At 42.4% G+C, this 27,324-nt stretch overlaps 1 protein-coding gene across 7 annotated transcripts in view; it reads left to right on the top strand.

The window, feature by feature from the left end:
• Positions 1 to 27,324, top strand: part of SOX5 (SRY-box transcription factor 5) — a 606,763-nt gene that overhangs the window by 200,989 nt on the left and 378,450 nt on the right. For 6 of the 7 annotated variants that reach the window (XM_063134784.1, XM_063134786.1, XM_063134785.1 and 3 more), the window contains exon 3: positions 12,809 to 13,019. The exons of the other annotated variant lie outside the window; for it this stretch is intronic. In XM_063134784.1, the coding sequence (XP_062990854.1) occupies positions 12,809 to 13,019 (211 nt within the window). The remainder of the gene's footprint in view (positions 1 to 12,808; positions 13,020 to 27,324) is intronic. 7 annotated transcript variants of the gene reach the window in all.

The following is a 27,324-nucleotide window of genomic DNA, read 5'->3' as shown; positions in this document are numbered from 1 at the left end:
ACGACTCTTGTAACCAAATACCCTGCCTTTGTGTTCACCCCCTGTCTGTGCTCAAGGTCTCTAGGTGCTCAATGGGGGCTTTTTAATTATTTTTCTCTGTTTGATGTTGCTAAGTATAATGAATGGATTTCAGAGGGGTTTTTGTAGAACCCTCGATGCGTATCAGTTCAGTGCTGTTAGGCACAGCGATACCTGGCTGGATCAGACCCTCAGATTTGCTCTTTATAGATCTGAAGTCTAGAAACACCAGATTGTTTAAAGCCAAGCTCTATTAGTCAAACGATACATCCCTGTCACAGCAACGTGCTTTCATGCGCTCGTTGGGACAAGGATGCCTGTACAGGCCTTTTTGAATTTGGCTTGGTTGTTTCTGCAAGGCTTTATTCCAACATTTTGGTGTCATGCCTACTATAATAATAAACAAGTGGGCCTGCAACAAAATGTTGCAACATGGATGGCTCCTATTCAGGGGCCCTGCCAGCCAGCCAGCCAGCCATGCCCTCTTCCAGGTTGCTCCATTCCACCTAATTGCCCACTGACTTTCTCACTCTCCAGATGTTCTGATACAATTCTCAGTTAAATTATTATTATTATTATTATTATTATTATTATTATTATTATTATTATTATTATTCCCAGCTGGGACTCAAGGCAGCTTTACAAAATTAAAACATATATAGTGAAAACATATAAACAGAAATATACAAAAGTTTTTTTTTTAAAAAAAAAATACGGTTATACCATCCATAGAATTAAATCATTTAAAAGATTAAAAAAAAGGGTTTATTTGGAGTAAAAATGCATTTAAAATACATAAGTGTTTTAAATGTGAATGTTTATTTTAAAAAAGAATAATTTAAAGAGGTGCAGATTAATGCAGAAACACGATGAAAAGGGTTTATGAGTGAACATATGCAAAAGTGATACGGAGCAGAAATAGACTTTTTCTTCCATCTGTAAGTGGGTAGAAGCATTCTATAGGATTTCAGCTCTGGACTGCACATTCATTAAATGACAACAATTTCTCTCAACTGATGCTTTGGGGTAAGAATAAAATTTTCTATGGAGAAGGAGTGGGTCTTTTTTTTAAAAAAAAATGTTTAGAATAGATACTCTGGCCATTGTATGGGCAAATGCTGGTGTGTGTGTGTGTGTTTTCCTTTCGTTTTTTTTAAAGAAATGAGTACAAAAGAGATTAGTTACATTTCAAATTCATCACCAGTCAAGAGAGAGAAATAATAGGAAGAGAGGTTAAAAATATGTTATCAGTGGGAATTATGAAATGAGGCTGTGCTTGTAAAATTACAGTTTAATGCAGATAGGGAAAGAAAATAATGCGAAACCCAGATAATCAAGGGGAGGAAATCACTTGGAAAAGGAGTAATAGTGGAAAAAAAAGGTTTAGGTGTGACAGAGCAAATTAGATCCGAGCTTCCTCTGAGACATGGAAGGGAGAAAAGGAGGTAACAAGGAGGTAATTGTCCCACTCTTCATGGCTTCTGGTCAGATTACATGTAAAATATTGTGTTCAATTCCAGGCACCTCAAAAGATGTCAACAAATTGGAGGGATTTCAGATGCGAGCAAGGGAAATGATGAAAGGGCTTCAGGAACTCATTAGTGGGGAAAGATTGAGAGAGCTAAATATGTATCCAGAAGGGCTAAATGTGGCAGGATAACTGCCTGAAAGGATGTCAACTCGCACAGACACCAAGGAGGGAGAAGAGGTTGGACGCGGGTGGTGAAAGGGAACATTAAGAGAGTAATGGCATCAAATTAAGTCAAGGAAAATTCAGCATGTGGAGGGGAGATAAATAGTTTTCTCATCGTTTTATTTAGTCTCTAGAGCACTGGGCCCTGCTTTCATTGGATGGTGAGACTCTTCCTTAACCCTAGGGACCCAAACAGACCACTGGCGCTGTCTCTCCCCAAAGCTAAAGGCGTGGTTAGAGCCCTTATTTTTGTACCCCCTTTTTCCTGTTCTTCTTTTTTTAGAGGAATGTAATGTTATCACATGAGGAAGCCGTCTGCTGGTGAGACTGAATGGCCAATAGGGTGAAAAAAACTAAAGGAAGGCTTGTTTAATGAATGGCTCCCTGTACCCCCTTGCCAGTAAAAAGAGGTGGTTGTAAGATGGGGTGGGAAGTTGGGTGATGGAGAGACACACACAAGAGAGATCGCGGGTGGAGTAGGAGGAGTAATTGGCTTTTACCTAAAGCATTTCCAGTATCAGAGGCCTATATACAGCAGTCACTGGGGGACATGGGCGGGAGGGTGCTGTTGCACCCTTGTCCTGCGTGTCCTGCTTTGACAGCTGATTAGCCACTGTGTGAACAGAGTGCTGAACTAGATGGACCCTTGGCCCGATCCAGCAGGACTCTTCTTATGTTCTTATAGACATTGCTATAGCTTTAGTGTTTGCTTTGTGCATTTGGATGTAGACAAGCTGAAAGGGGTTCAGTAGACTGCAATGAGGATGATCAAAGGTCTGGAAACAAAGCCCTATGAGGAGAGACTGAAAGAACTGGGCATGTTTAGCCTGGAGAAGAGAAGATTGAGGGGAGACATGATAGCACTCTTCAAATACTTGAAAAATTGTCATACAGACCAGGGCCAGGATCTCATCTTGGTCATCCCAGAGTGCAGGACACAGAATCATGGGCTCAAGTTACAGGAAGCCAGATTCCAGCTGGACATCAGGAAAAACTTCCTGACTGTTAGAGCAGTACGACAGTGGAGCCAGTTACCTAAGGAGGTGGTGGCCTCTCTCACACTAGAGGCCTTTAAGAGGCAGCTGGACAACCATCTGTCAGCGATGCTTTGAGGTGGATTCCTGCATTAAGTAGGGGGTTGGACTCAATGGCCTTATAGGCCACTTCCAATATATATTAGCTCTTGCAGTAGAATAGAATAAATGTCTCAGTGATAATAACTTGTCTAGAACTGCACTTATTTTCTGTTCCATTCCTCTTTATTAGGACTGCAACCAGACTGAAAAAAATAAAAATAAAATAAAACTATTGGTTAGTCTTGTGAGCTTTAGGCTACAATCCTAAACATACTTAGTACTGAGTGAGCTCCATTGGGAAGATGTGGGACACAGCTCTGAGTAAATAGGATAAAGTTTTTACTGCACTTCAATTTAAATCTGCATATGGGTCAAAGCAATAGTTCTGATGCATAACGCTTTTTATTTTTAGTTGGATCATAAGGAGATGTCTTATACTAAGTTACTGTCTAACCAGTACTGTTGACACTGACTGGCAGCGACTTCTCCAGGGTTTTAGGTAGACTTCCATTCCACGCCTTCCTAGAGTTTCCAGGGATCAAACCTGAAACTTTCTGCATGGTAAAGAATCACTCCCCCTTCATTTCGAACTGATCCTTATCTCTTTCAGAAATGGATCCCAAGAAATACCTCCAATGACATTGTGAACATTGGAGGTCATAGAATCATAGAATAGTAGAGTTGGAAGGGGCCTATAAGGCCTTCAAGTCCAAACCTCTGCTCAATGCAGGCACCATGTGGTGGTCAACTACAAGTAGGAGGGCCGTCTTGCCATATACACCCACCTCTTGCCATGTGCATCCACCTCTGTGCATCCACAATGGGATTTAAGCTGTGGCCCAAAGACAGCTAACTAAACAATAGATGAAACAATTCAAGTTTGGAAAAACAACAGAACAGATCATTAAACACAATCTTTAGCTGGAAAACCCATTCTAAGTTTTTTTTTTTTCTCCAGTGGAGACCTCCAAAATTGCATCCGCAAACTTGCTTATCCATTCATTACTGTCCTCAGATGGGCAGTTATGTTCATAGCTTTCTGGCTTGTAATTACCCAAATACAGGCCATTGGATTAGCTCAGGTCAACGAACAATTCAGGGCTCAGTCTGTTGGTGGGAGAGTGATGTGGGGGGATGACAGCAAAGGGAGGAGAAAGCTTTTACTAAAGTCAGTGATGACTCTCAGTCTATAATTTGTGGTCTGTAAAGTGTTTGCTGGTGGTCTTTGGAGAGGAAGTTAGCAACCTTCATTCATTTTCTTGTTGCTTCCAGTTTGCATCTAGGAGACACAACATTTGATGATGCTGGATGATGTCAGGTTTGAATTTCAGAGTTTTCCTGCAAGTTTTGTATATTGTACGACAGGGCACACAAACATGAGGACTGAGGAAATTAGGAGAACTGTAGCCACATTACACAATGGACTTAACTCTGTTGCTTGACAATTTGGAGAATTGAAGGTGGTATAAAAGAACCACCATTGGGCATGGTTTTGTTGGTTTGGGAAATGCTGCAAAACCAGTTTGATTGGCAAAAATGATCAATGGGCACTAGGGAACAGGGCGGGGGAATGAGTGGACACACCACAGTCAGTGATGGCTCCATCATAACACCTAAGTTCTCTGGAAAACTCCCATCTGTCTCCAGCCTATGTTCAACAAGACAAAAATCATGCACAACTTGAGTAAGAGCCAAGTGTTATGTGAACTAATATTTCTTTTCCTAAATAAACCATTACTGTGGTTGACATAAGCTGGGAGGTGTGATGTGATCATGAATGGGAAAGGAAATGTCTATGAGACAATCTGTCTATTCAAGTCTACAATCTTCGCCATGGAAATACAAACACTTGAGACATCACCCATAGTCAAGAATTAGACTGTGAGTTAAATCCCATGTTGATATAAATTAACGAAACTCCAAAAGACTTAAAAGGCTGCCTTCATCATCTTGAGGATCATAGATGAAATGGCAACATATATTCTTTTAACCCTGTACCAGAGAACCGATTTCTGGAACAATCTTCTCTTATACTTCTTCTTATGCTTTGGCTTATTTTGGCTTGGATGAGTCTTCTTCTGACAGCTTTCACTATGTTCCTATGGTGACAGTAGCAAGCTACTTCTTGTTGTGGCTTCCCCAAACTCCCTCTTTCTCGCACTCTCTTCCTCTGCTCTTTACAAATATTGGACACTGACCTACCTGCATCTTGAATGTGGATGTCTCATAGCATGGATCAATGTCCTTCAGCAGCTGGCTGACACACCAGACCCTCTACAATTCATCCAAATGTAGGTTCCATTCCTGAGAACAGGGGAAGCATGCAATCTCTCTGCCAACCCCCAAAGCTGAAGACTGTGGAGAAACTCTCAAGCCTCTGGGATGCAGGAACTGAGAGGTGTCTGACTAGCCCATAGTTTGGGATTAAGGATGGGGGAAATTCTTTTGGTTCACCTTTTAAGGTGAATTTACTTAATTTTAGACCATTCCGCAAACTGATATTCAGTTATCCTTTCAGATTTGCAATTCTCCAAATTTTGCAATGGACTTCTCGAGTAAAAACAATGTCTATATTAAAGTAATATGCACATTAAATGTGTGTATTAGTGAAAATAACGTTCAGAAATGCATTATATTAGGAAAATTGCTAGGATCAAAAATGCATATTGGGCAAATTGCATAAAAAAACAAGTATTAGGAGAAATGCACACAAAACGGAGATGAATGTCCATGCAAACTGAACTGAAACTGTTCTCCTAGTTGAAGACAGGCAAAACTTAAGATTAGAAAAATGAGAAACTGAGAGAAACTGAAATGGATGAACTTGGCCATTCCTATTTAGGATAGATGGTCAGAGTTGTCCACAATGCTGGAGGGGCCATTGTTCACTTTTCTGGTCTTAGTCCACAATAGGGATGTCTGGCACAATGAATACCAGCCCTCTTGGGGCCCAGTGGATTTCCCCGGAGCTTCCAGCTCAGTTGGTGTTTGTGAGCTGAGCCACAGGCTACCTGCCAGAACTCATGATGGCCCACACCCCAGTTGGGGCCCACTAGCAAGACCCCGTGGATTTGCTCCTTCTCACCATTGCAGCCTGCTTGTTCATCTCCCTCTTGCCCTGCCCCAGACAACGATGGTGGTGAGAAGGAGGAGCAGTAGGTGTCACTGCCTACTTGCTCACTTGGTTTTTTGCCTGTCAAGCAAGCAAGTGGTAGCAATGATGAAAAAGAGGATGCAGAGCAATTGGAACTGGTGAAAATGGTGGGGGGGTGAGAGAAGGTAGACTCATTGAGGGATGGGCCCCACTGAGGCTGTCTTGCCCAAAGGCCCTCAAAAACCTGGAGCTGCCACTGGGTGGGAACCAACCTCCTACCTGCCTTTCTGTAGGGCTGTGTACCGCCTTGGTTCCAAACCCCGAATCCAAAGCAGATCGGGGTAATTTGGACCTGTGAATCACCGATCCAAGGCAGTTTGGGGGGTCTCCGGATCGGTCCGGAGTGGATTGTACCCTTCCAAATCGATTCAAACCCTGTGAACAGATTGTTCTCAAAATTTCCACAGATGACGACCACAAACCCATCTATAAGCTCAGATAATTTCATGTTGCTATCTTGAAAAATGAAAAAGTTATAGATGTTTATTTCTCCCAATGGAACTCTATGGAGAAATGCATCTGCATTGCGATTCGGAGGTCCGAATCTCAGCTCCGGCTCTGAGGCGGATCGGCGGAGGTCTGGATCAGTCCAAGGCAGATCGGGCCTGATTCAGAAGGTCCAGATCGGACTCTGAAGTGGATCAGGGGGTCCATGCACAGCCCTACCTTTCTGCATAAAAGGGAACAAGATACAGTTCATCAGGCATGAGCTGAATGATGCCAGGGTGACATCAGCGCTGCCTATCCACAGCAGTCTTCTTGAGGAGAAATAGGGCACCGTTCTGCCACAGAGAATGATGGTAGCAAAAATCACCATCATCCCTTTTTTATTTTAAAGAGTTTTACATTTTATCCATTGTTCTTGTCTGCCTGTTCTTGTCTTACTTTTTGGCTCTTGAATGGTGATTGAAGAATGACTGTTGCTGTGACGCAATGTATGATATGAAGTTGTATGATATGATAAAATAATGTGGGGGGGGGGAATACGACAGAACTCATTGTGAGTGATATCCAATGTGTTCCTGAGAAATTGTGTTTTAACTCTACTTCCTGGAGCATGGAGGAACCAATTATCTTCCAAAGATAAATATGGCCGACCTTTTTAGCACAGTTAGAATAAAGATTTCTTACGAAATGATTTCACTGTTTAGGAAAGAAATGGGACTGCTAGCTAACCTAGAAAAACAGAGAGAGAGAGAGAGAGAGAGAGAGAATGTTCAGGATGAGAATAAAGTCCATTGTCCGGTGACGTGACTTTACCTGTCAATCACAAAGGTGACAAGGGGGCTAGATTAAGCAAAGCTTCATCAAGATTAACAAAGGAAGATTATTGACCTCATCGCGAAAGGGCAGAAGCCTGTTTTATCATTAAACCTTGGAAGAGGGATGTTCTGTCACTGGTGGGAAACCTCTTTGGCACTTAGAATAGCAACGTTTGCTGCGATTAGCTCTGGATGTATTCAGAACACACAATATATATGTTTAATTTATTTATTCTTGGGGTGGGGGGCAGAAGGTGGGTGGAAAGGGAAGTGATAGTACCTCAACTACAGGTTCCAAGGGACTTCTCTGCTGCTCTTTGAAGTGAGAAAAGGAGAATCAGTATCAGGTATTGTGGCAAATGAGATCACAAGCATCTGGGGGTTTCTTGCTTGCTTGCTTGCTTGCTTGTTGTTGTTGTTAAAAGAAAGTTTTTTCCTTGCGTTGCCTGTCGTTGTAGCAGCACGTATTAGCAAGGGATTCGCAGTGTAAAAGAACATCCTCAGGTCTCCATTCATGGAGACAGCTGTTAACCTCATAAAACTGTTAGAAGGATTAACATAGCCAGAGGCTGAAGTTGAATCAAACTTGAACAGGTGAATGGATTCCTGGTAAAGAGTGAATATTCCTGAAACGGGGTGAGGGTGGGGAAGCCAAGATAGAACCAGCTCATTTGCCAAGGGGCTAGTGACTGCCATTTACCAGGTTTCCGCATTTCTGAAGTATTATAAGAAGCAATCCCACCTTTATCATAATTGCTCCTGCCCAAATTGCAACTGTAGTTCAGGGTGCTTTATCTCCCCCACCCCAAATCTGATGTACTTTGCCTTTTAATTGTATCTTTGTCAAACGCTTCCTAGAAACACATGCTTGGATTGAGACTGGTGTCTCTTTGGAGAGAGATCTGTCTCTCTTAGAAAGCTTTGAAAGAATAGTTCAGTGAGTTCGTTGCTTTGAATGATTTATCCAGACTAACTGAAACCACCCTGATTCCCATGTGCAGACCCCAGACCAGGATCAGAGCCCCTGGTCTAATGACAAGCACAGAGTTTGAGAGTTGAGAACATTTGTCTTATTGTGATATTTAACTACCCTGACTGTGAGTCCAAAGGTTGGCTGCATGTAGTGTCAAAGAGAAGCTAATGTGTTAAATAATCCTAATTTGTGCTCAGAGAATGGGAAGAAAAGGTCCCTGCTTTTCAGGTATTCATCCTATATACCTGTCATTTGAGCTTTGGCATCAGTTTTCTGTCAAGCACTTGACTAAAAGGTGCAAACTAGCGAATATGCTCCCCTTTAGTTTGATGTAAGCACATGTATGTATGTGTATGTGTATATAAAAAAGTTTACAGCAAATCTACTGGTAGTGTGGCAAAATTGCAAAGACATTTTCAGAAATATCACATGGTACAGTTTTTCCCAGACCTCAGACTACAGGTGTAAGATTGCATATTTGAATGCTTCCTTATGTCAAGTGTCTATCCTTTAGAAAGCTAGCATGTGAAGGGAAAAAGGTCTGCCCTCAAAAGCAAACGGATCACTCTTCAGCAATAGAAATTGTGGTATGTGTGTGGGGTGGCTGGGGGTGAACTGATTCAGATTTGGGCCACAATGGGGGAAGAAGGGATTAAAGCCCCCATCCCATTAGGGTCCTGATCCACATACCTCACTACTTGTTATGCCTTTAAAGTGATGTGTGCTTTGGCTCTGATATGCTAGCTTTCCATGTGTGGGTTTTTTTTTGGGGGGGGGGTGTTATTTCATATGGTGGAGATGCTGTGACTCTCCCTATATGAATGCTGAAGTGCTCTGGTCCAAAAAGGGCTATACCATAATCCTATTTCTGGCTGGACATCAGGAAGAAAAACTTCCTGACTGTTAGAGCAGTATGACAATGGAACCCATTGCCTAGGGAGGTTGTGGGCTCTCCCACCCTAGAGGTCTTCAAAAGGCAGCTGGACAACCATCTGTCAGGGATGCTTTAAGGGATTCCTGCACTGAGCAGAGGGTTGGACTTGATGGCCTTATGGGGCCCTTCTAACTCTGCTGTTCTATGATTCTATGATTCTATGATTCTATGGATGTATAGTGCAGTACTCTGCTCACCTGTGATACTTTGTAACCTGAAAACTTGTACACCAGGATATATGGAAATTAATGAAATCACATCAAAATCTTAATCATATCCAATTCCAAAAGTCTTTCAGTCCAGTTTGTCATAAATGCTATTTTGCAGATTAGGAACTGTGGCTAAGAACAGTGACCTGACTTGTAAAAGATCACTCACTGAAGTCATAACTGCAACAGGAACTTTAGGTTTTTGACCGATTTCCTCCTTTACAAATTTCTAAATTCTGGACTTCTGGGAAAAGCAGAATTCTTTACTCCAATCTGATTTCTCGCTTTTGGGATGCATTGGCTTTTTGTTTTCAAGAACAGAAAGCTTTACAACTCATGGGATTTACGTTCCTACATAATCACAATGGGAAAATGACATGGCGTAAATTGACTACAGTCAAACAAATATAAAGACTGATGTGGTCTTTTTTTTTTTATGCTGCTCCTCTAAATTATATATGTTGCATTTACAGTATATCCCACCTTTTTTCCTCCAAGGAACCCAAGGCAAAATTCTTCTCTCCATTTTTATCCTCACAATAATAACAGCCCCTTGAGGTGGGTTGGGCTGAGAGTCCGTGACTGGCCCAAAGTTGCCCAGTGGGTTTCCATGACCAACTGGGGACTAGAACCCGGATCTCCCGATTCCCAGTCCAACACTTTAGCCACTACACCACACTGGTGTAGTGGCTAAGGGTCAGAAAATCTTGAGCAGCCTCATTGGAGGGTCTATTTTCCCATTTTGATGTCCCTAGTTTTATTAAAATTACCCTCATGATCATGTGCTGAAATTCTGCAAATTTGTCTGTTGGGCTGGTTAAGGGATTGCATAGTTGTTTCATCCCCAGGGAGGGAGTCTGTGTTTGGACATAACTTTCTGAATCAGTTAGGTCAGTCTACAGTTTAGGCTTGCTGATCTACCCCAGCAAAAACCCAACTTCCAAGTAAAAATCCACTTTATGCAGCCTTATAAATTGGAAAATGGGCAAAAAGTTCATTCTATTTACATTTCAACTTTTTTTTAAAAAAAAGCACTTCTTGAACCTGAACACAAACCGGAATGCAACTGGCCGTTGAAATCCATACATTTCTGAAGCTGGCCATACAGTTCACGAACCAGGGATGGTAGCGGCATACAAAAAGTGTGTATATTTGGGGAAATGTGATTCAATAGGAAGAACTGTTTTGTTTTGTTTTTTTTTAAAAAGACATGCATTTGAAAAAGAGTGTATGAAAATACATATGTGTGGGGAGAAATGCAAACAAAATGCATATATTTTGAAAAAATGCACCTGAAAATATTCCATGTGGAAGATAATAAAATAAAAAATAGCTACCTGATGTGAAAGTAAAACAGAATGAATCTAGCAGTGGGTAAAAATAAGAACCCAAGTGAAATTGAGTGAAGTTGGGATTGACAGATTCACCCATCCCTGTTTATAGGTATAGGTAAGGAGTCACTTCAGGTGAGTGTCCAACAGATTTAAAAGCCTCATGTTCAGAGATGGTGCCCCTCTACATACCAGATGCTGTGGACAAGCAACAGGATGTAATAATACAAGAAGAGCCTTGCTGGATCAGACCAAGGGTCTATGTAGTCCAGCTTTCTGATCACACCATGCCCAACCAGCTGCTCACAGGAAACACACAAACAGAACATGAATGCAACAGCACCCTCCCACCCATGTTCCCCAGCAATTGGTGCACTTAGGCTTACTACCTCTGATACTGGAGGTATCATTTAACCATCAGAACTAGTACCCATTGATAGCCTTCTCCTCCAGAACCTTGTCTAACCCCCTTTTAAAGCCATCCAAATTGCTGGCCATCACTTCACCTTGTGGCAGCAAATCCCATAGTTTATGTGCTGGGTGAAGGTGGGATGATCCCAGGTTCTAATATAACGAGAGTAGGAGAAAACATGTCTCCCTATCCACTTTCTCTTCACCAACTGGAAAAGGGAAGGGGGGTCTTTTCTGCTCTGATTGTGCCCTACCTAGAAGAATTTGACTGGCAATTATCAGAAGCAGATGCTAGATTAGATGGACGTTTGATATAATCCAGCAGGGTTGTTGTGTGGTGATACTGCCATGTGTGGAAAGGGGAGGCCATAATGTATAAATCCGCCTTTAAAATCAACCAGAAAGTGTTGTACCTAAAAGAGGACACTGTCGTGTGAGTTTTAAAAGTTGCCATGATCCTTGTGGCAACTTAAAATTATTATTATTATTATTATTATTATTATTATTATTATTATTATTATATTTATTTATTTATTTATATAGCACCATCAATGTACATGGTGCTGTACAGAGTAAAACAGTAAATCGCAAGACCCTGCCGCATAGGCTTACAATCTAATATTGCAAACGTATTGTGTAGGCAAGACTTTGCTGGCTCAGATCTATGTGAAGACGGTCAACACAATTATAGAGCAGCAATAGAAGAGACAGTTCAAGATACATAAACATCAAGACATAAAAAGAGAATTTCCAAAGGGGGCGTGGGGGGGTGGGAGCAAATAAAACGCCAAAAGGTTAGGGAGGGAGGGGAATATGTTTGAAATATCAGATGGTGTGAAGAAGTCTCGTCTAATCAGGACAGACCAGAATGTGGCTATTAAGAGTCAAATCCATTAAAATAGGTGAGAATATCCTTGGTGACTTTAATGAGAGCTAGATCTCACCTTTGCAGGAGGAAAGTGTGTCCGTGTGTCATTGGGTTCGCCGTTTGCAAGCATCATTAGGACCACCTTTGTGCCGGAAGCCTCGTCTTTAAAAGAGTCTTTTAAAAAAAGAAAAGTAAAAGGGAGATGGAAGCAGAGAGTGGGGCAACGAATAAATTAGAAACATCACAATGATCTTATCCTTAGGGAGAAGGTAGTTACTTAATATGTAAGTTGGGGGTTGACACCAATGTGGTATGGAGCATTTACTATCTGGTTATTCTTTCGTTTCAAGAGCAACTACTTATCCTAATATTAAGCACATTTTTTCAAAAAAGAGGATACAGGAAATCAATGGTTCTTAGGCAAAAAGAAAAAAACACACAGGAAGTCCTCCAAGATTGGACATAAAAAGTTGAAAAGGAGCAAACAATTAAAGGTAATCCATACCATTGTTATTGGAAAACCTGTGAACGTTAACAGTTCTCATTTGGAGGAAAATATATGTAATGTTTCTAACCTTTTCTCACTTCGGTCTGTAATCTTAGTTTATCCTTGACGGAAAAGGCTTTGTTCTCTGTGTTTTTGAAGCTATTTTTCTCCCCCCCCCCCTTCTTTCACCCTCCACCCACACCCCCTAAATAAAGGTTTTGACAGCGGAACAAAGAAAAATGGACTCTTGGGAGCAAAGGATGGCTATTTTTCATTTTCATTTTTATTTATTCATCTTGCTTTTCTTTGCGTACGTGCACATGATGCCTTTCTTTCTTTCTTTCTTTCTTTTTCAAAGAGAGGTGTTTCATCTGGTCTCGTTTCCCTTTCAGGAAGTTGATGGCAATAAAGTGATGTCTTCATTTGCCCCACACAACTCATCTACCTCACCCTCAAAGGCAGAAGAAGGTGGGCGTCAAGGTGGAGAGTCTTTCTCCAACACAGCCCTTGGAACGCCCGAAAGGCGTAAAGGCAGCCTAGCGGATGTTGTGGACACTCTAAAACAGCGAAAAATGGAGGAGCTTATCAAGAATGAACCAGAAGGTAAGGCCATAATGAAAGGTGGACATTTCCCGTTATTTCTGAGGTGCCTCAAGTTTGAGGTAAACTCAGCTGCTGTAAGCATTGAAGCAATCGCCTCATTTCCCCCAACCTCATGCATTGTCTGTATTTACACATAATCTAAACCAGCCTTACCCAATCTGATGACTTCCAGATATTTTGGACCACAACTCCCAGAATTCCTGACCATTGGCCCTGCTGGCTGGTGCTGATGGGAGATGAAATTCCAAACATTGGGGAGGGGGCTTTGGGGAGGCTGACCTAAATTATGTTTTAATGTTACAAGGATGAGCTGCAGTGACCCTCCAGCTCATGTGCTTTCCCTCCCCTTTTCACCTTTGGCACGGCTAAGAGAAGGTTGGAAGCTTCTCCTTCCATTTTAGATTAACCACAATTAATGTAGATTATCCTAAACTGTGGTTAATCTTAACTACTGTTTGTTGAAATGAACCAGCTTCATAATCCATGGTTTAAAGTTGGCTTGTTTCAACAGACCAACCATTGTTCAGATTAACCATAATTTGTCTTGTTCTGGACGTCGTTCCAAACTGTGATTAAGCATTCTACCCTTAAAGGCACCCTAAAAACCATTTAAAGTAAATACATACAAATAATCTAAAAATTGTAAACAATCCTCGTACGCCATGCTAGAAGAAGAAGGGGGCATTTGCGCCTGAGGCTCTTGGTAACTCATACTCGTGTGCAAAGAAGTCTATAGTCTATTACAGGATTCTCCAACCAGGTGCCCTTCTAAAGTTTTGGACTTCAACTCTCACTAGCCCCAGCCAACATGGGCCAATCAATGGTCAGGGAATCTGATATACCCTGTGGCCTGCTGCTGGTTGCTTTGCAATATTTTGATGACCTCTCTGCATTTGAATAGGAAGATGCTGTTTTGGTATTGTTCATGTAGTCCTTTCCTTATTCTTGATTTTCTACACATTGATATATTGAAAATAATCCAAAAGTTTTCAGAGGAACCAATGTCTGAGTGCATGGCAGTTGTGAGAAAACGAGTTCAGAGAAACTGTAGTTCCATTTACAATGGATGATGGATTGTGAATTAAACAAAAATAGAACCTGGACTACTTCAGAATTTTCACACCATTGTTAAAACCAGTCCAGCTTTGTTCCTTGTAGGGTTTGGCTGGAATCCAACTGTATTTGTCAACTGTTTGGACCATCTAAATTTGTTAGGAGGAAACTGATCTCCATGGTGACAGGAGCAGTGGAGATTGCTTCCTGCCCACATCTTCTTGGGCTATTAAAGTTGTTGAAATGGATGGGGAATAAATATCAGGAATAACAATTTAGCCAGTACTGGAGACAGGGGAGGTCAAGTGATCATGATGGAGTCCTAGCTATCTGCATGAACATGATGGGAAGGTGAACATGTAAACTTCTACATTGACTGCCATCATATCTGGGAGCATGTCATACAAACTGTTTTATGAAAAGCTGGATTTCTGTTCTGGTGTGAGCAAGGATATATAGATTTTGAAGGTGGGATCCATCGTGTCATCAAAAGTGCCACAGCTGGAGTGAGGTATCAGAGTAACATGGGTTTTCATAATATCCTGTTCAAAATATTTACTTACACGATTTGCCCTCTAGCCATGTCTTTTAACTACAAGTTAGTATGCAGCAAATTCAATGTTCATAGTGCCAGGTCAACTTGGCCCTGGCTTTCATGTCCAGCCATGATATAATATGCCAGGGTGAAAGTAATTATTTGGGACATGGGATAGAAATATTACCTGCTTTCAGTCCTGTTCGAAACCATGATCTACAGGAGGCATTGTTTCCAGATCAGGGGTCTGGAAACAAAGCCATATGAAGAGAGACTGAAAGAACTGGGCATGTTTAGCCTGGAGAAGAGAAGATTGAGGGGAGACATGATAGCACTCTTCAAATACTTAAAAGGTTGTCACACAGAGGAGGGCCAGGATCTCTTCTCCATCCTCCAAGAGTGCAGGACACGGAATAATGGGCTCAAGTTAAAGGAAGCCAGATTCCAGCTGGACATCAGGAAAAACTTCCTGACTGTTAGAGCAGTACAACAATGGAATCAGTTACCTAGGGAGGTTGTGGGCTCTCCCACACTAGAGGCCTTCAAGAGGCAGCTGGACAACCATCTGTCAGGGTTTTACTCTACCCTGTGCCTGTTTGGTGCATTCTCTTCCCCTTCTTATTGTTTTATTATGATGTTATTAGAATGTAAGCCTATGCGGCAGGGTTTTGCTATTTTATTGTTTCACTCTGTATAGCACCATGTACATTGATGGTGCTATATAAATAAATAATAATAATAATAATTCCTGCATTGAGCAGGGGTTGGACTCGATGGCCTTATAGGCCCCTTCCAACTCTTCTATTCTATGATTCTATGATTTTCCTCCTTTCGGTAGCTGCTTCTTTCCTCTTGTTGGATATAGAATGTAATGGCTTGGATCCAAATATGTTTCCAGCTTAGTGGAAGAATGCTGAGTGGAAGAATGCTGAGATCCTCATGATCTTTATATGGTCCATTAAAGGTTATATATGATTTACCATCTGTATCATTGTTATTTACCAAGTTTCTCATATTTGCCATACTATAACACATGCTAGTCTTTTTTTATTAATAATAATGGGCAGTATCCACATGCTAGCAGGACCCACCAAGAGCACAACAAGAAACTAGTTCTTTGTAAGGCAACCAAAATTCATGGAAAGACTCATTTCCAGAATGGGGCAGGTAAGCTCCGCTGACCTGTCTTGTTCTAGAAACAAGTATTTCTGCTATTTTCTGGGGTTGCTTTCAGAAGTGCGAGTTCCTGTTGCACGAGCACTAGGGCCAGCGGGTGCCAAAGAACTAGCAAAGATGCAGTGGAAGCATTGGATAGTACCCAGTAAATGATGGTGATGAGTATGATGAGCCCAAGTGGATCCAATTTGATCCAGAGTCTGAAAGCTGGTGCACAGAGTTTGTTCTTTTAGATGCTACACTACACCAGCAGAGGGCAGAAAATAACCTAGGCAATACATTTATTTATTTATTACATTTCTATACCGCCCAATAGCCAGAGCTCTATTTCCGCCATTTCCGCCAAATCTGGTGGCTGCTTTGTTAAACACCTCAAATGCCCAGGAGCTTTTTGCTTTTCATTTGTGGGCCAGCTTGCTAGTGAGGTTGTTTGGCCATTGCTTGGTAAACTCAGGGCCTTGCTAGACCTACCAGATAATCCGGTGGGGAGTCAGGGCGAGGCCGCGCTGCAGCTAGCGTGTGCCATTGCCCCTAGCTAGACATAAACACGTGACGGGGTAAGGGAAAGCCCCGTCACGTGCTCCAGTTTTTTCCCCCTCTTAAAGGGCCATGTGCGCAGGAGCACACCAACGGAAAAGTAAGTAGTTTTTTTTAAAAAAAAAAAAAGATTCCCCACTCCCGCTGCCCCTGATTTCCCCCCCACACAATGTCTGATGCCCCCCTGTCCACTCGCTTGCCCATCCTCCCCCCGCTCGCCATGCCCTGTCCCCGTCCGCCATGCCCATCCCCATTCTTCTCCCCCCCATCTCTCCTGCCTGGTCCGCTCTTTCTCCCGGCCCCCATCTCCCCCACCCGTGATTCCCCCACCCGGCCCAATAGGCACAGCGCTCCTATGGAATGCTGTGCCCAGTGCGTGGCTTCTCCCGGCTACTCGCAAGTATGCGAGCAGCCGGGAAAAGCCACGGAAGTCGCTAGACTTTCCGCAGCCCCGGCCTCAGCCCGGGCCTGCGGAAAAGCCGAGCCATAAGCAGATCCGCTTATCCCGGGTCAAGGGAGGACTTAGCCCGGCCTGACCCCGGGATCCCCTGTGCGTCATCTGGATGCACAGCAGGGAGCCCGGGCCTCACACCGGGCTAAGTCCTCGTCTAGCAACGGCCTCAGTTTTAGAAATAAGCCGAGCCTCTGTTACGGAATGCCTATGTTCTCCTTTTCCCATTTGAGAGCAAAATTTGAAGCATGCCAAAGTTTGTGGATCAGCTAGTTGACAGGGACCTGCAAATAAAGTGCTCCTGTCCTTGTACCGACACTCATGTGTGATACGATTGTAAATTAGCCTGCTGCCATTGAATGAGGTCCACAATGAGAGTCTGCTGGAAAATAACTGCTTTGTTGATTGGCCATTTATCCTCACTCTCTTCCTTGTTCTCTGCTCTCCCCACTCCCCAATAAAGGAGACATATGTAAACCATTGGGACATACTTGTTTGCATTTGCACATATACCCTAGCCCCAACATTAAGACTTATTTGACTCCTCACTCTCCTTTACTCCTCATATTGAGGCAGTAGCTAAGTCCTGTCATTTTTTTTCCTTATATAATATCACCAGGATCCGATCGTTTTTGTCTGGCTCTCCTGCCAAGACTCTTGTTCATGCATTGGTTATTTCTCAGCTGGACTGTTGTAACCTTCTTCTGACTGGACTTCCTTCTTCTCACATCAGTTCGTTGGTTTCTGTTCACCACTCTGCCGCTAAGATCATCTTCTTGGCTCATCACTCCGATCATGTTACTCCACTTCTGAAATCTCTTCATTGGCTTCCGATTCACCTCAGAATCCAATATAAGCTCCTCCTGTTGACTTTCAAAGCTTGTCACAGTCTAGCTCCTTCCTATCTTTCTTCTCTCATCTCACACTATTGCCCCGCTCACCCTCTTTGCTCATTGAATGCCATGTTTCTTAACCACCCAAGGGTCTCTACTTCTCTTGCTCAGCTTCATCCATTTTCTTTCACTGCCCCTTATGCCTGGAGTCAGGGCTGGCGCTACCATTAGGCCACCTAGGCAGGGCACAAACCCCAGAGGGGTGCAGTACTGCCCTTTAAGGGTCACAGTTTTATACAAATTAGCTGTTTTAAGAAAAAAAAAGCATAATAAAAGGAAAATATAATAGTTCAGAAACTATTCTTGAACAGCTGAATCGAAGTTGGCAATTTTTTTGTGGGGTTGCAAGTAGCTCGCCTTGCCTGGGCCACAAAATAGTCTGGCACCGGCCCTGCCTGGAATTCCCTTCCAGAGCATTTGCGGATCACGAGTTCCATTACTGTTTTTAAAGCTCCATTGAAAACTTTTCTTTTTTCTACAGCTTTTAGAACTTGACTTTGTTCTTACTTTCACACAGTTAGTTTTATTGTCCCCTGCGCCTATCTGGTGCATTCTCTTCCCTTTCTTATTGTTTTATTATGATTTCATTAGAATGTAAGCCTATGAGGCAGGGTGTTGCTGTTTTATTCCTTTACTATGTACAGCACCATGTACATTGATGGTGCTATATAAATAAATAAATAAATAATAATAATAATTCATAGCTTTGACTCGGAAGGGTCTTCTGGAGATGAGGCCCATGTTGTGTCTCTAGAAGAGATGATGGGGGTGGAGGGGTAGCAGGTTGTGAAAATACAGTGTTGAGTGGGAGGCCATGTATGCGCCAAAGACTCCATTAAGCAAAGGTTACACTTAGACATAAGAATGGTAACAGAGCTTATGCATTATCTCAGCTCCGCTAAAATGAAAACGTATAGCACAAACAAAAGACCTACAGCTTTGTGAGGAGATGAGGGAAGAGGTGTGTAGTCGGGGCGGGGGGGGGAGAAGAGAGGGAACCACAGAACGTTGGGGCTTTTAAACAAATGTATGCAGCAGAAAATCTTTTCTTCCCACCAGCCATTGTTCTATTGTCTTTCAAAGGCCATTAAAATGAACAGCAGGTTGTGATGAAAATTTCATTAAGCTCTAGTTAAATCATTATGAGGGTGCCATATTCATGCTTCGGCTCTTTCCCCATCGAGTAGACAAAAAAAAAAAAATGAATAGAAAATTATGTGGATTTTATCCTACTTTCATCCTCCCCCCAAATTTAAAAGAAAAACTAATAATGAAAGTTGGGAACTTGGAAAAGTGAGGCCTGTTATAAAAGAAGACCTTACTGGTGCACCTGCTCAGAAGGGGGGAGGGAAATGAGACAATTAAAACATGGAAAAAGAGGGGGCGTATTAGCATTATAAAATGCCTTCCGCTCCTTTTTCGCAGAGTGATTTTCCCCCCTCTTAGAAAATGGCTAATTAAAAATTCACCCTTGTATGTGATGGAAGGAGAAAACAGTTGTTACTTTGAAAATGGTGTCTTAGAAAGGTGGGGGTGGGGTGGGTGGAGGGAACTCCCTGAAAATAACTTCTTTGCAATGGCTCCTGAGGTTTCCCTTTTCTTGAACTCAAAAAATCCCTCCCCTCAAAAAGCGAAGTAATTGTTCCTGAAAAATGACACTATTTCTCAATGTTAATTAAAAAAAAATAAAAACCCAGCGGCTAAAGAAAAGATTCAGTCCTGAATTGCATCAACCTATTACCATCCAGCTTGTATACCGCTTGTGAACCGCCCAGAGAGCTTCGGCTATTGGGCGGTATAAAAATGTAATGAATAAATAAATAAATAAATAAATAAGGGCATCACAGAAAGATCTGGCTCCAAATAGCCTTCCTGCGTAGCCAAACGGCAGATCGTCAAATGAGAGCACTCTGGTTCAACAGACCCAGTTTGTTCATCATGACTACCCATAGATTGTTTAAACCCTGGATAGTCATGAACAAGTGGGAGCAAACGAGCATGCTGAGGGAGGAACAACCCAGACTTGTCACCCATGGTTTGTTCTTCTGTTTCAAGTCTGGGTTGTTTTTCCCCCCAACAACCCACAATTCTGCATTTGGACATAGAATCATAGAATCGTAGAATAGCAGAGTTGGAAGGGACCTACAAGGCCATCGAGTCCAACCCCCTGCTCAATGCAGGAATCCACCCTAAAACATCCCTGACAGATGGTTGTCCAGCTGCCTCTTGAAGGCCTCTAGTGTGGGAGAGCCCACAACCTCCCTAGGTCACTGATTTTATTGTCGTACTGCTCTAAAAGTCAGGAAGTTTTTCCTGATGTCCAGCTGGAATCTGGCTAACTTGAGCCCGTTATTCTCTGTCCTGCACTCTGGGAGGATTGAGAAGAGATCCTTGCTCTCCTCTGTGTGACAACCTTTTAAGTATTTGAAGAGTGCTATCATGTCTCCCCTCAATCTTCTCTTCTCCAGGCTAAACATGTCCAGTTATTTCAGTCTCTCTTCATAGGGCTTTGTTTCCAAACTCCTGATCAACCTGGTTACCAGATTGTCTGCGTCCTTCTTGAATTGTGGAGCCCAGAACTGGACGCAATACTCTAGGTGAGGGCTGAATAGAGAGGGACCACTACCTCAAGTGACTTGGAAGCTATACTTCTATTAATGCAGCCCAAAATAGCATTTGCCTTTCTTGCAGCCATATCGCACTGTTGGCTCATATTCAGCTTGCGATCTACAACAATTCCAAGATCCTTTTCGTTTGTAGTATTGCTGAGCCAAGTATCCCTCATCTTGTAACTGTGCATTTGGTTTCTATTTCCTAGATGTAGAGACTGAGAATTGTTTAGCTTAGTGGGAGTGGCCAGCCAAGAGTCTGCAGGCTTGCTTGCTCCCACTGAAGGGGAGCATTTAAACAAAGTCTGGGTCACCATGATGTACAAACTGCATCACAGAGTATGCACAGACATTAGCCTGGTTCACACATAATGATAAGCTAGGTTTCTGCTGCCTGTTTGCTCCCACTGCAAGCAGGAACAGATAAACAAGCCATAGCCTTCCCGTCTAAGTTTTGTTTATCATTACATGAGAACTAGCAACTCTGGTTTGTCTCTCCCCCAACAAGCCAGAGTCGTAAACAACAACAAACCATGAGGATGGAGAGACAAGCCAGAACTTGTCATTGTAGAGACAAGCCAGAGTTCCTGGTTCCCACATAACAATAAACAAATTGCAGATGGAAGGTCCATGGTTTGTTTAGCAACTCCTGCTTGCAGCAGGAGCAATTGAGCAGCATGAAAAGTACTGCTGTGCCGGAAATTTAGACCATTCCATTTCTGGCATTTCATGGGGTGGGGGTGGGGAATGAAAACTCAGGTGAAAGAGGCTGGGAGAGGTGAGAATTTTGGAGAATTTTCTCCTTGGGGAGGGAACCAGTTTTCTGCATAACTTTTTAAATATAGCCAGTTGTTGAGAGGGTTTCTATCTTTCCTTCTTTTTTTTTAAAACACCCTTGACATTTCCAGGAGCTCAGGAGTGCTTACTATTGCAAGAGGTGAGGTCACATGGTTTCCAATAGACATAGGCCATGGCTAGACCAGGCCTACATCCCGGGAGCAGGCAGGGACGACCCCTACATTTGCCTGGGATAATCCTTAGGTCTAGCTAAGGCCATCCACTAACCACTGCTGGGCTCAACCAAATCCTGGAGAAAGGGTTTACACTTTAAAATGTGGATTTTGAGATAAAATATGTAGGCTGCAAGCTTATATCCACTCACTTGGGGAAAAAAGTCCCACTGAAGTGAATAGGACTTACTTCTGAGTAGACACACATAGCATTGTGTAGTTAGGCATGCACAGTTGAAAAGAATGTACATTCACAGCACAATCTAATGCTTGTTTAGAGAGGTGGGTTTTTTTGCTACTCCTAGCATGCCCCAACCGTAATTTTTTTCATATATATATATATATATATATATATATATATATATTTCTGTGCATTTTTTTTTAAAAAAAATAGTAATCACAGATTACTGCCAAAAAAAAAAAAAAGGTGGACCAGCCTTAGGGGTGAATATATATGAAAGTGACATAGACCAGAAATAGACAAAGTTGGATGCTTCCCTGTGTGTTCTAGCAACAGCCAATAATATGGAGTTGTGGGAGGCAAAATGCAAAATATCCCTGTCACGTTTCCCTAACTAAACATTATGAAAGCAGGGAAGAAAACCTGGGATTGCCATTTTCTGTAGCAACCCTATGATCTGCATCACATCTCGTTCTGTCCTGAACCTGTACATTAAAATTTAAATTTCTTTGCCATGCCAGAAACCACATATTTAGTTGCTTATACATTGGGATATATATATATATTTTCCAATGTGTCTCGACTACCAAATACTATAATTTTCAATATTTCAAAGCTCAGAATATATCCGCAAAGTTGTACTCAATTAAGAACGTGGTAGTTTACCAAGCAAAGAGGTATGTTGAGAGGATGTGTTCCAGCATTACGTACATATACAGAAGAAACACTAATCCATACACTTCCACATGGTGAGAAAAATGTTATGGGTTGGCATTATATGCTCTTGACAATCGCCATACTAGGGATGTCTATGTCTTGGAAATCCGGCCCGTTTTGGGCTCTGCGGACATCTATCTATCTGACTTGGCTTGCATTTGGAAGCCGAGTTGTGGGTTCTCCCCAACTCTGTGGATTTTTTTTTGCAGATATTTTGTTGTTATTGTGCTACAATTTGCAGAAATAGAGATTTGCACAAATGGTGGCCGTAATCTGTGCAAATTAAAGAACAAGGAAAATCTGCTAACTGCAATTCACTGCAGAACGAATCGGGCCAGTTATTGGGAAAGGCCCCAAAGAGAGTCGAAATAATTCAGACAGCTGTGTTGAACCATATCAATGAACCAGTTCCAGGAGTTTTCATCTCCACTAGGAGGAGATCCTTTGTAAAGCTAATGGGACTTGACTGTCCATTCAAGACCAAGTTTGCATTACAACAGGGAGCAGAATATTGTTGCTGGGAAAATTCAATTTTATTTGCAGCTACTGTGAAGATTCCAGCTAACTTAGAAGGAAAAATGAAGTCAGAGGGTGATGGCAGGTGAAGCCATCATCCCTGCTAATAAAGAAGTGATACCACCCTGCATCCCTGTGAGCCCCGGTCCTTGACACCTCGGATGCTGACTGATGCCAAGGCAAGGAAGAGGCTCTGGCTCACATATCACCTCTTCCTGTTGTGCATCATGACTTCCAAGCTTCCAGATTCTTGATAAACCTTTAGTTTGCTGTTGCATCGCAACATAGCAAAGTATGGTTTAAACCAGCCGCAGTTTCCCCTTAAACCAGATCAAACTGTGATTCAGGATAGTGATTTAATGGCAAACTACGGTGTGCACACAGCATAGCTTGTCTTGTTCATATGCAACAAGAAACTAGGATTTGTTGAAATTCAAGAACTAAATTTAGACATCCTTATGCCCATAATGGCAAAACACAGTTTGGTTTTACACATACATGGAATCCATGGCTGTATTCAAACAACCCTCGAGACCATGATTTGAAGCATCATGAATATGCACTGTTTTCACACCCTTCCTCTTGCTCTCTCATTTGGGACTGAATTCATTACTTAATTCATCACCTCCAAAACAGCAAACTATGGCTTGAGTGATCTTTTCAAACCAGGGTTGTGAGCTGCTGTTTGATCCCAATGTGCCATCCTGGTTTAGTGGGATCAATTGAAGTATAATTTTTGGCTATATTGGCAAAGTGTGGCTTAATTAAAACAGGAACTAATGGATTAAGCCCCACGTGCGATATGGGAGAGGGAAATAGAGCATTCATGATATTCCAAACTATAGTTTGAAGGATTGCTTGAATGGGGCTTCTTTGTCCTTAGCTAGACCTAGCGGTCTAGCGGGATGGAGGGGTGAAGATCTCGCGATTTTTTCATCACAAGATCTCCCCCTCAGTTCACACATGGCGTGCGATAACCTCAGATGGAGAGGCGCCACGCCCGCCATTTTGGGGGGGGGGTTAAAGGGCCAGCAGCGCACAAATGCTTGTGCGCTAAAAGGAAGGTTTTTTTAAAAAAATACTTTACCCGCTCACCCCACCCCACCCCCATAAGGTGCAGTGCTCCTGAGGAGCTCTGTGCCTCGTGCATGGGTCCCAGCTCCTCACAACGAATTGCAAGGAGCCAGGACAAACCACGGCGCCTGGCCACACGTTCCAGGACTAAAGGGGAGGGCAAGATCCCAGGGCAAAGGAGGGATCATCCCTCCCTTATCCCAGGATCCCCTGTTTGTCATGTGGACCCATGCATGTGTGAGGCTCTGGGAGTAACGTGGCAGGGCCAGGACTGGGGCAATGATATGCTCAGGAGCCTGTGGAATTTTTTCCCACCCCTAGCCTTTTCCGGGCAGCCCTGAGGATAGAATAAAATCTTCCCTTTGGAAAGTCACATTTCAATTTTTTGCCCATTTTAAAATGTTTTCTTGCATTCCCCCTTCATGCTTCTCGACTGTTTTCTTGCTATTTTGTGATTTCTCATGAGATTTAAGCCCCCATATCCATTGCTGCTTCCCCCACCCCACTGCACTTTATCTTTATCTTTCATTGTTTGGTTTCTACTTAATGCAAGTAGATGGTACAAATCTGAGCCATTTCAGCCAAGTATTTTTGTGGATATAGAATCTGGGGAGTTTGACTTATCACTGATGCATTGTACATCAATGCTACTTTAGCATTCATACCCCCAAAGGCATAAATCTATTACCGAAGTCGCCCAACGTTATTGTACATGAAACATCCTCTCCTTTCTGGCTTAGGTTTCAGGAGAAGACGAGTCAATCCCCTTCTATTTCTGGTGGACAATAATGAAGATAATGGAGTGGGTTTGGAGAAATCTTATAGGCTGTGACAGACCTGCAGCCCTTTCGCTGAGGGGTGCCTGTTGACCGTGGCATTTCTCTTGCAGCTAAAGTCATTAGCGGGATGAGATACAAGCCTGTTTTCTCTCCCACTGTTTTCTTAGGATATTGGAGGATGGAATAGGCCTTCTGTATCCTCTCCAGCCCTAGAAGGATGCTGAAAACATTGAGTGTGGCACACATTCATAGAAGCAAGGGCCTCAAATAGCCACTTGGTGATATTTGCTTTGCTAATTTTTCATTAGACTATTAGTTCAGTTGGAGAGGAGGATTTTACTGTGTGGCCTCTGATCTTTTTACCGGTAGAGTGAAATTTGTTCAGTGGGAATGCTTTAAATTCCCAGTTTAACTTTTGCAAATATTTCTTTTTTAGAGCTTTGTAAAATAAATCATATACTCGTTATTAGTATATTTCCTAGCTGTAGGATTAAGTCAGGTGTTTGTTTGCTTTTAACTCTCTGAGTATTATTCTCTGCTTGGAGTTGGTCTGGTGTGTGGTGTGTGTGGTGTGTGTAACTGTTCCTCAAGCTATCACTAAAAAGGACTTTTACCATTGTAGTAGGGGCTTCACAGTATGATACTAATATTTGGTGTCTTACATCTATTTTAGGGAGGCATTCACAAGATGTTATTGTGATTTAATTAATTAATGTTATCGTGAATTAATTAATGTCCATAGATATAGACGTTCGTTTTTGTTTGTGTCACTGGCCTTGACCCTAGCTAACAACTTTCTCTGTGATTCTAGAGATGTACAGAAATTTTGTTTATGTTCACAAACCATGTTCATAGACCCAAACACAAACAGGAGTATTTTTCTTCTTCTTTTTTTTGCAAAATATTTGCAAATCATCAAATTTGTGACTGTGTTTGAATAATGTTTTTTGTTTTGTTTTGTTTTAAATGCATACTTTAAAATGCACATTTTTCAAAACAATTGCACATTTTACACTTTGGTCAGTGGGGAGATAGTGCACACTTACACACAGAGAGAGAGAGAGAATGTGCAATTTTCCCATTCAAAATGCACACTTTTCTCATTCAAATGCCCTCCCCCCACTCCCCAAAAAAGGTAAAAAAAAGAAATGGAATCAAACCAAAATGACCTTCAAAGAGATTTTCAGAGATTTTCAATAAACTGAAAAATAGCTTGTTTTCCCACAGAGGTGTGTGAGAAAGTAGATTCAGTTCATTTTTTAATCTAGATTTACCCAGTTCACAATGTGATTTGTGGACCCCCCAAAAAATGTGTTGGACAGCATGAGTACATTTGAAAAATGTGCATGAAAAATGTGTGGTTTTGAGGAAAGCACACAAGTATGAATTAATCAATGGGAGAAGAATGTGTATTTGGAAAACACATTAAATCGCTTTATTTTGGGAAGCAGTGTACACATTTTGAAAACAACACACAAGGATATGTACTTTTTGTGGTCTTTTTCAGAGAGGGAATCACAAAATGATTCAGAAATAGGGTGGAATGAACTTAAAGTTGCAAAAATGAGAAACTGAGCAGAATTGAAGTTATTATTATTATTATTATTATTATTATCATTATTATTATTATATTTATTTGTATCCCGCCTTTTGCCCAATACTAATACTTGACAGATGCTTCCACCCCTGGTCCATCACTATATTATTTGGGGTTCAGCTTTCTGTACATCAGCAACCTAAGCCATACCTTTCAGTGGTGCAAGGTAGTCCAATACAGTACAAATTGGGGGTACCGGGGGGCTCTGCTGGGTCAATCTGTATCTGGTAAATGTGCTGATTTTTCACAATTTATTTATTTCATTTATATCCCTCCTTTTTTCCTCCAAGGAACCCAAGGCGGCGTACGTAATCCTCCTCCTCCTCCTCTCCATTTTATCCTCACAACCACAACCCTGTGAAGTAGGTTGGGCTGAGAGTCTGTGACTGGCCCAAAGTCACCCAGTTGGCTTCCATGACCGAGTGGGGACTAGAACCTGGATCTCCCGGCTCCCAGTCCAACACTTTAGCCACTACACCCCACTGGCTCTTTTACATATTTGCCATTATGCAGGCCTGAGTTTAGGAGGGCCGAGCAGCACTGTGCCATTTGGTGAGCACGTTGTGGCACAACACTCCTAGCAGGTATTAACAAAGTCAAGTCTACACCCAAGCCTAGAAACCACACCTGCATTTTTGGCACCATGGCTTAACCCAAAGTTTGGCAGGTGTGACCTGATTTGGCCATTGCAGCTCATCCTTCTGCCTCTGCTTCTCTTCACCAAACAGGAGACAGAATACCAGGAGCTGCTAGGACTAGAACCAAGATCCCATGGCTCTGTGCATGGCTGCCCCATAGGTTGAGGCACCAACACTACAGGCTGGAACCACTCCATGGGCAGTGATGGGTTCTCCGATACTGATTTGGCTTTCGAGGTTGACGATTGGCTCTCCGCAATAAGAAATCTTACAGTGGCTTCCTGTTCAGGTCAGGACTTTGACTGGGCAACAACGGTGTTTTCTGACGCTGGCTCTCAGCTTGTTCTGTTTTGTGGCGTATGCCCTGGCCTTGATTTTCTAGTTTTGCCATCCTAGCTCTGACCCCTGATTCCTGGCTCCCAACTCCTGGTTCCTATTCAACAGCTGCTTATAGCCCAGCACGAAACACGTGATGAGAAGAAGCTTCATCAGAGGTTGCTGCAGTGGGCTTTTAGCAGTAGCACTTGTTAGAAGCAGTA

The sequence above is a fragment of the Elgaria multicarinata genome, chromosome 9 (assembly GCF_023053635.1).
Source record: "Elgaria multicarinata webbii isolate HBS135686 ecotype San Diego chromosome 9, rElgMul1.1.pri, whole genome shotgun sequence".
NCBI classification, from domain to species: domain Eukaryota; kingdom Metazoa; phylum Chordata; class Lepidosauria; order Squamata; family Anguidae; genus Elgaria; species Elgaria multicarinata.
This window is presented reverse-complemented; position numbering and strand designations above follow the sequence as displayed.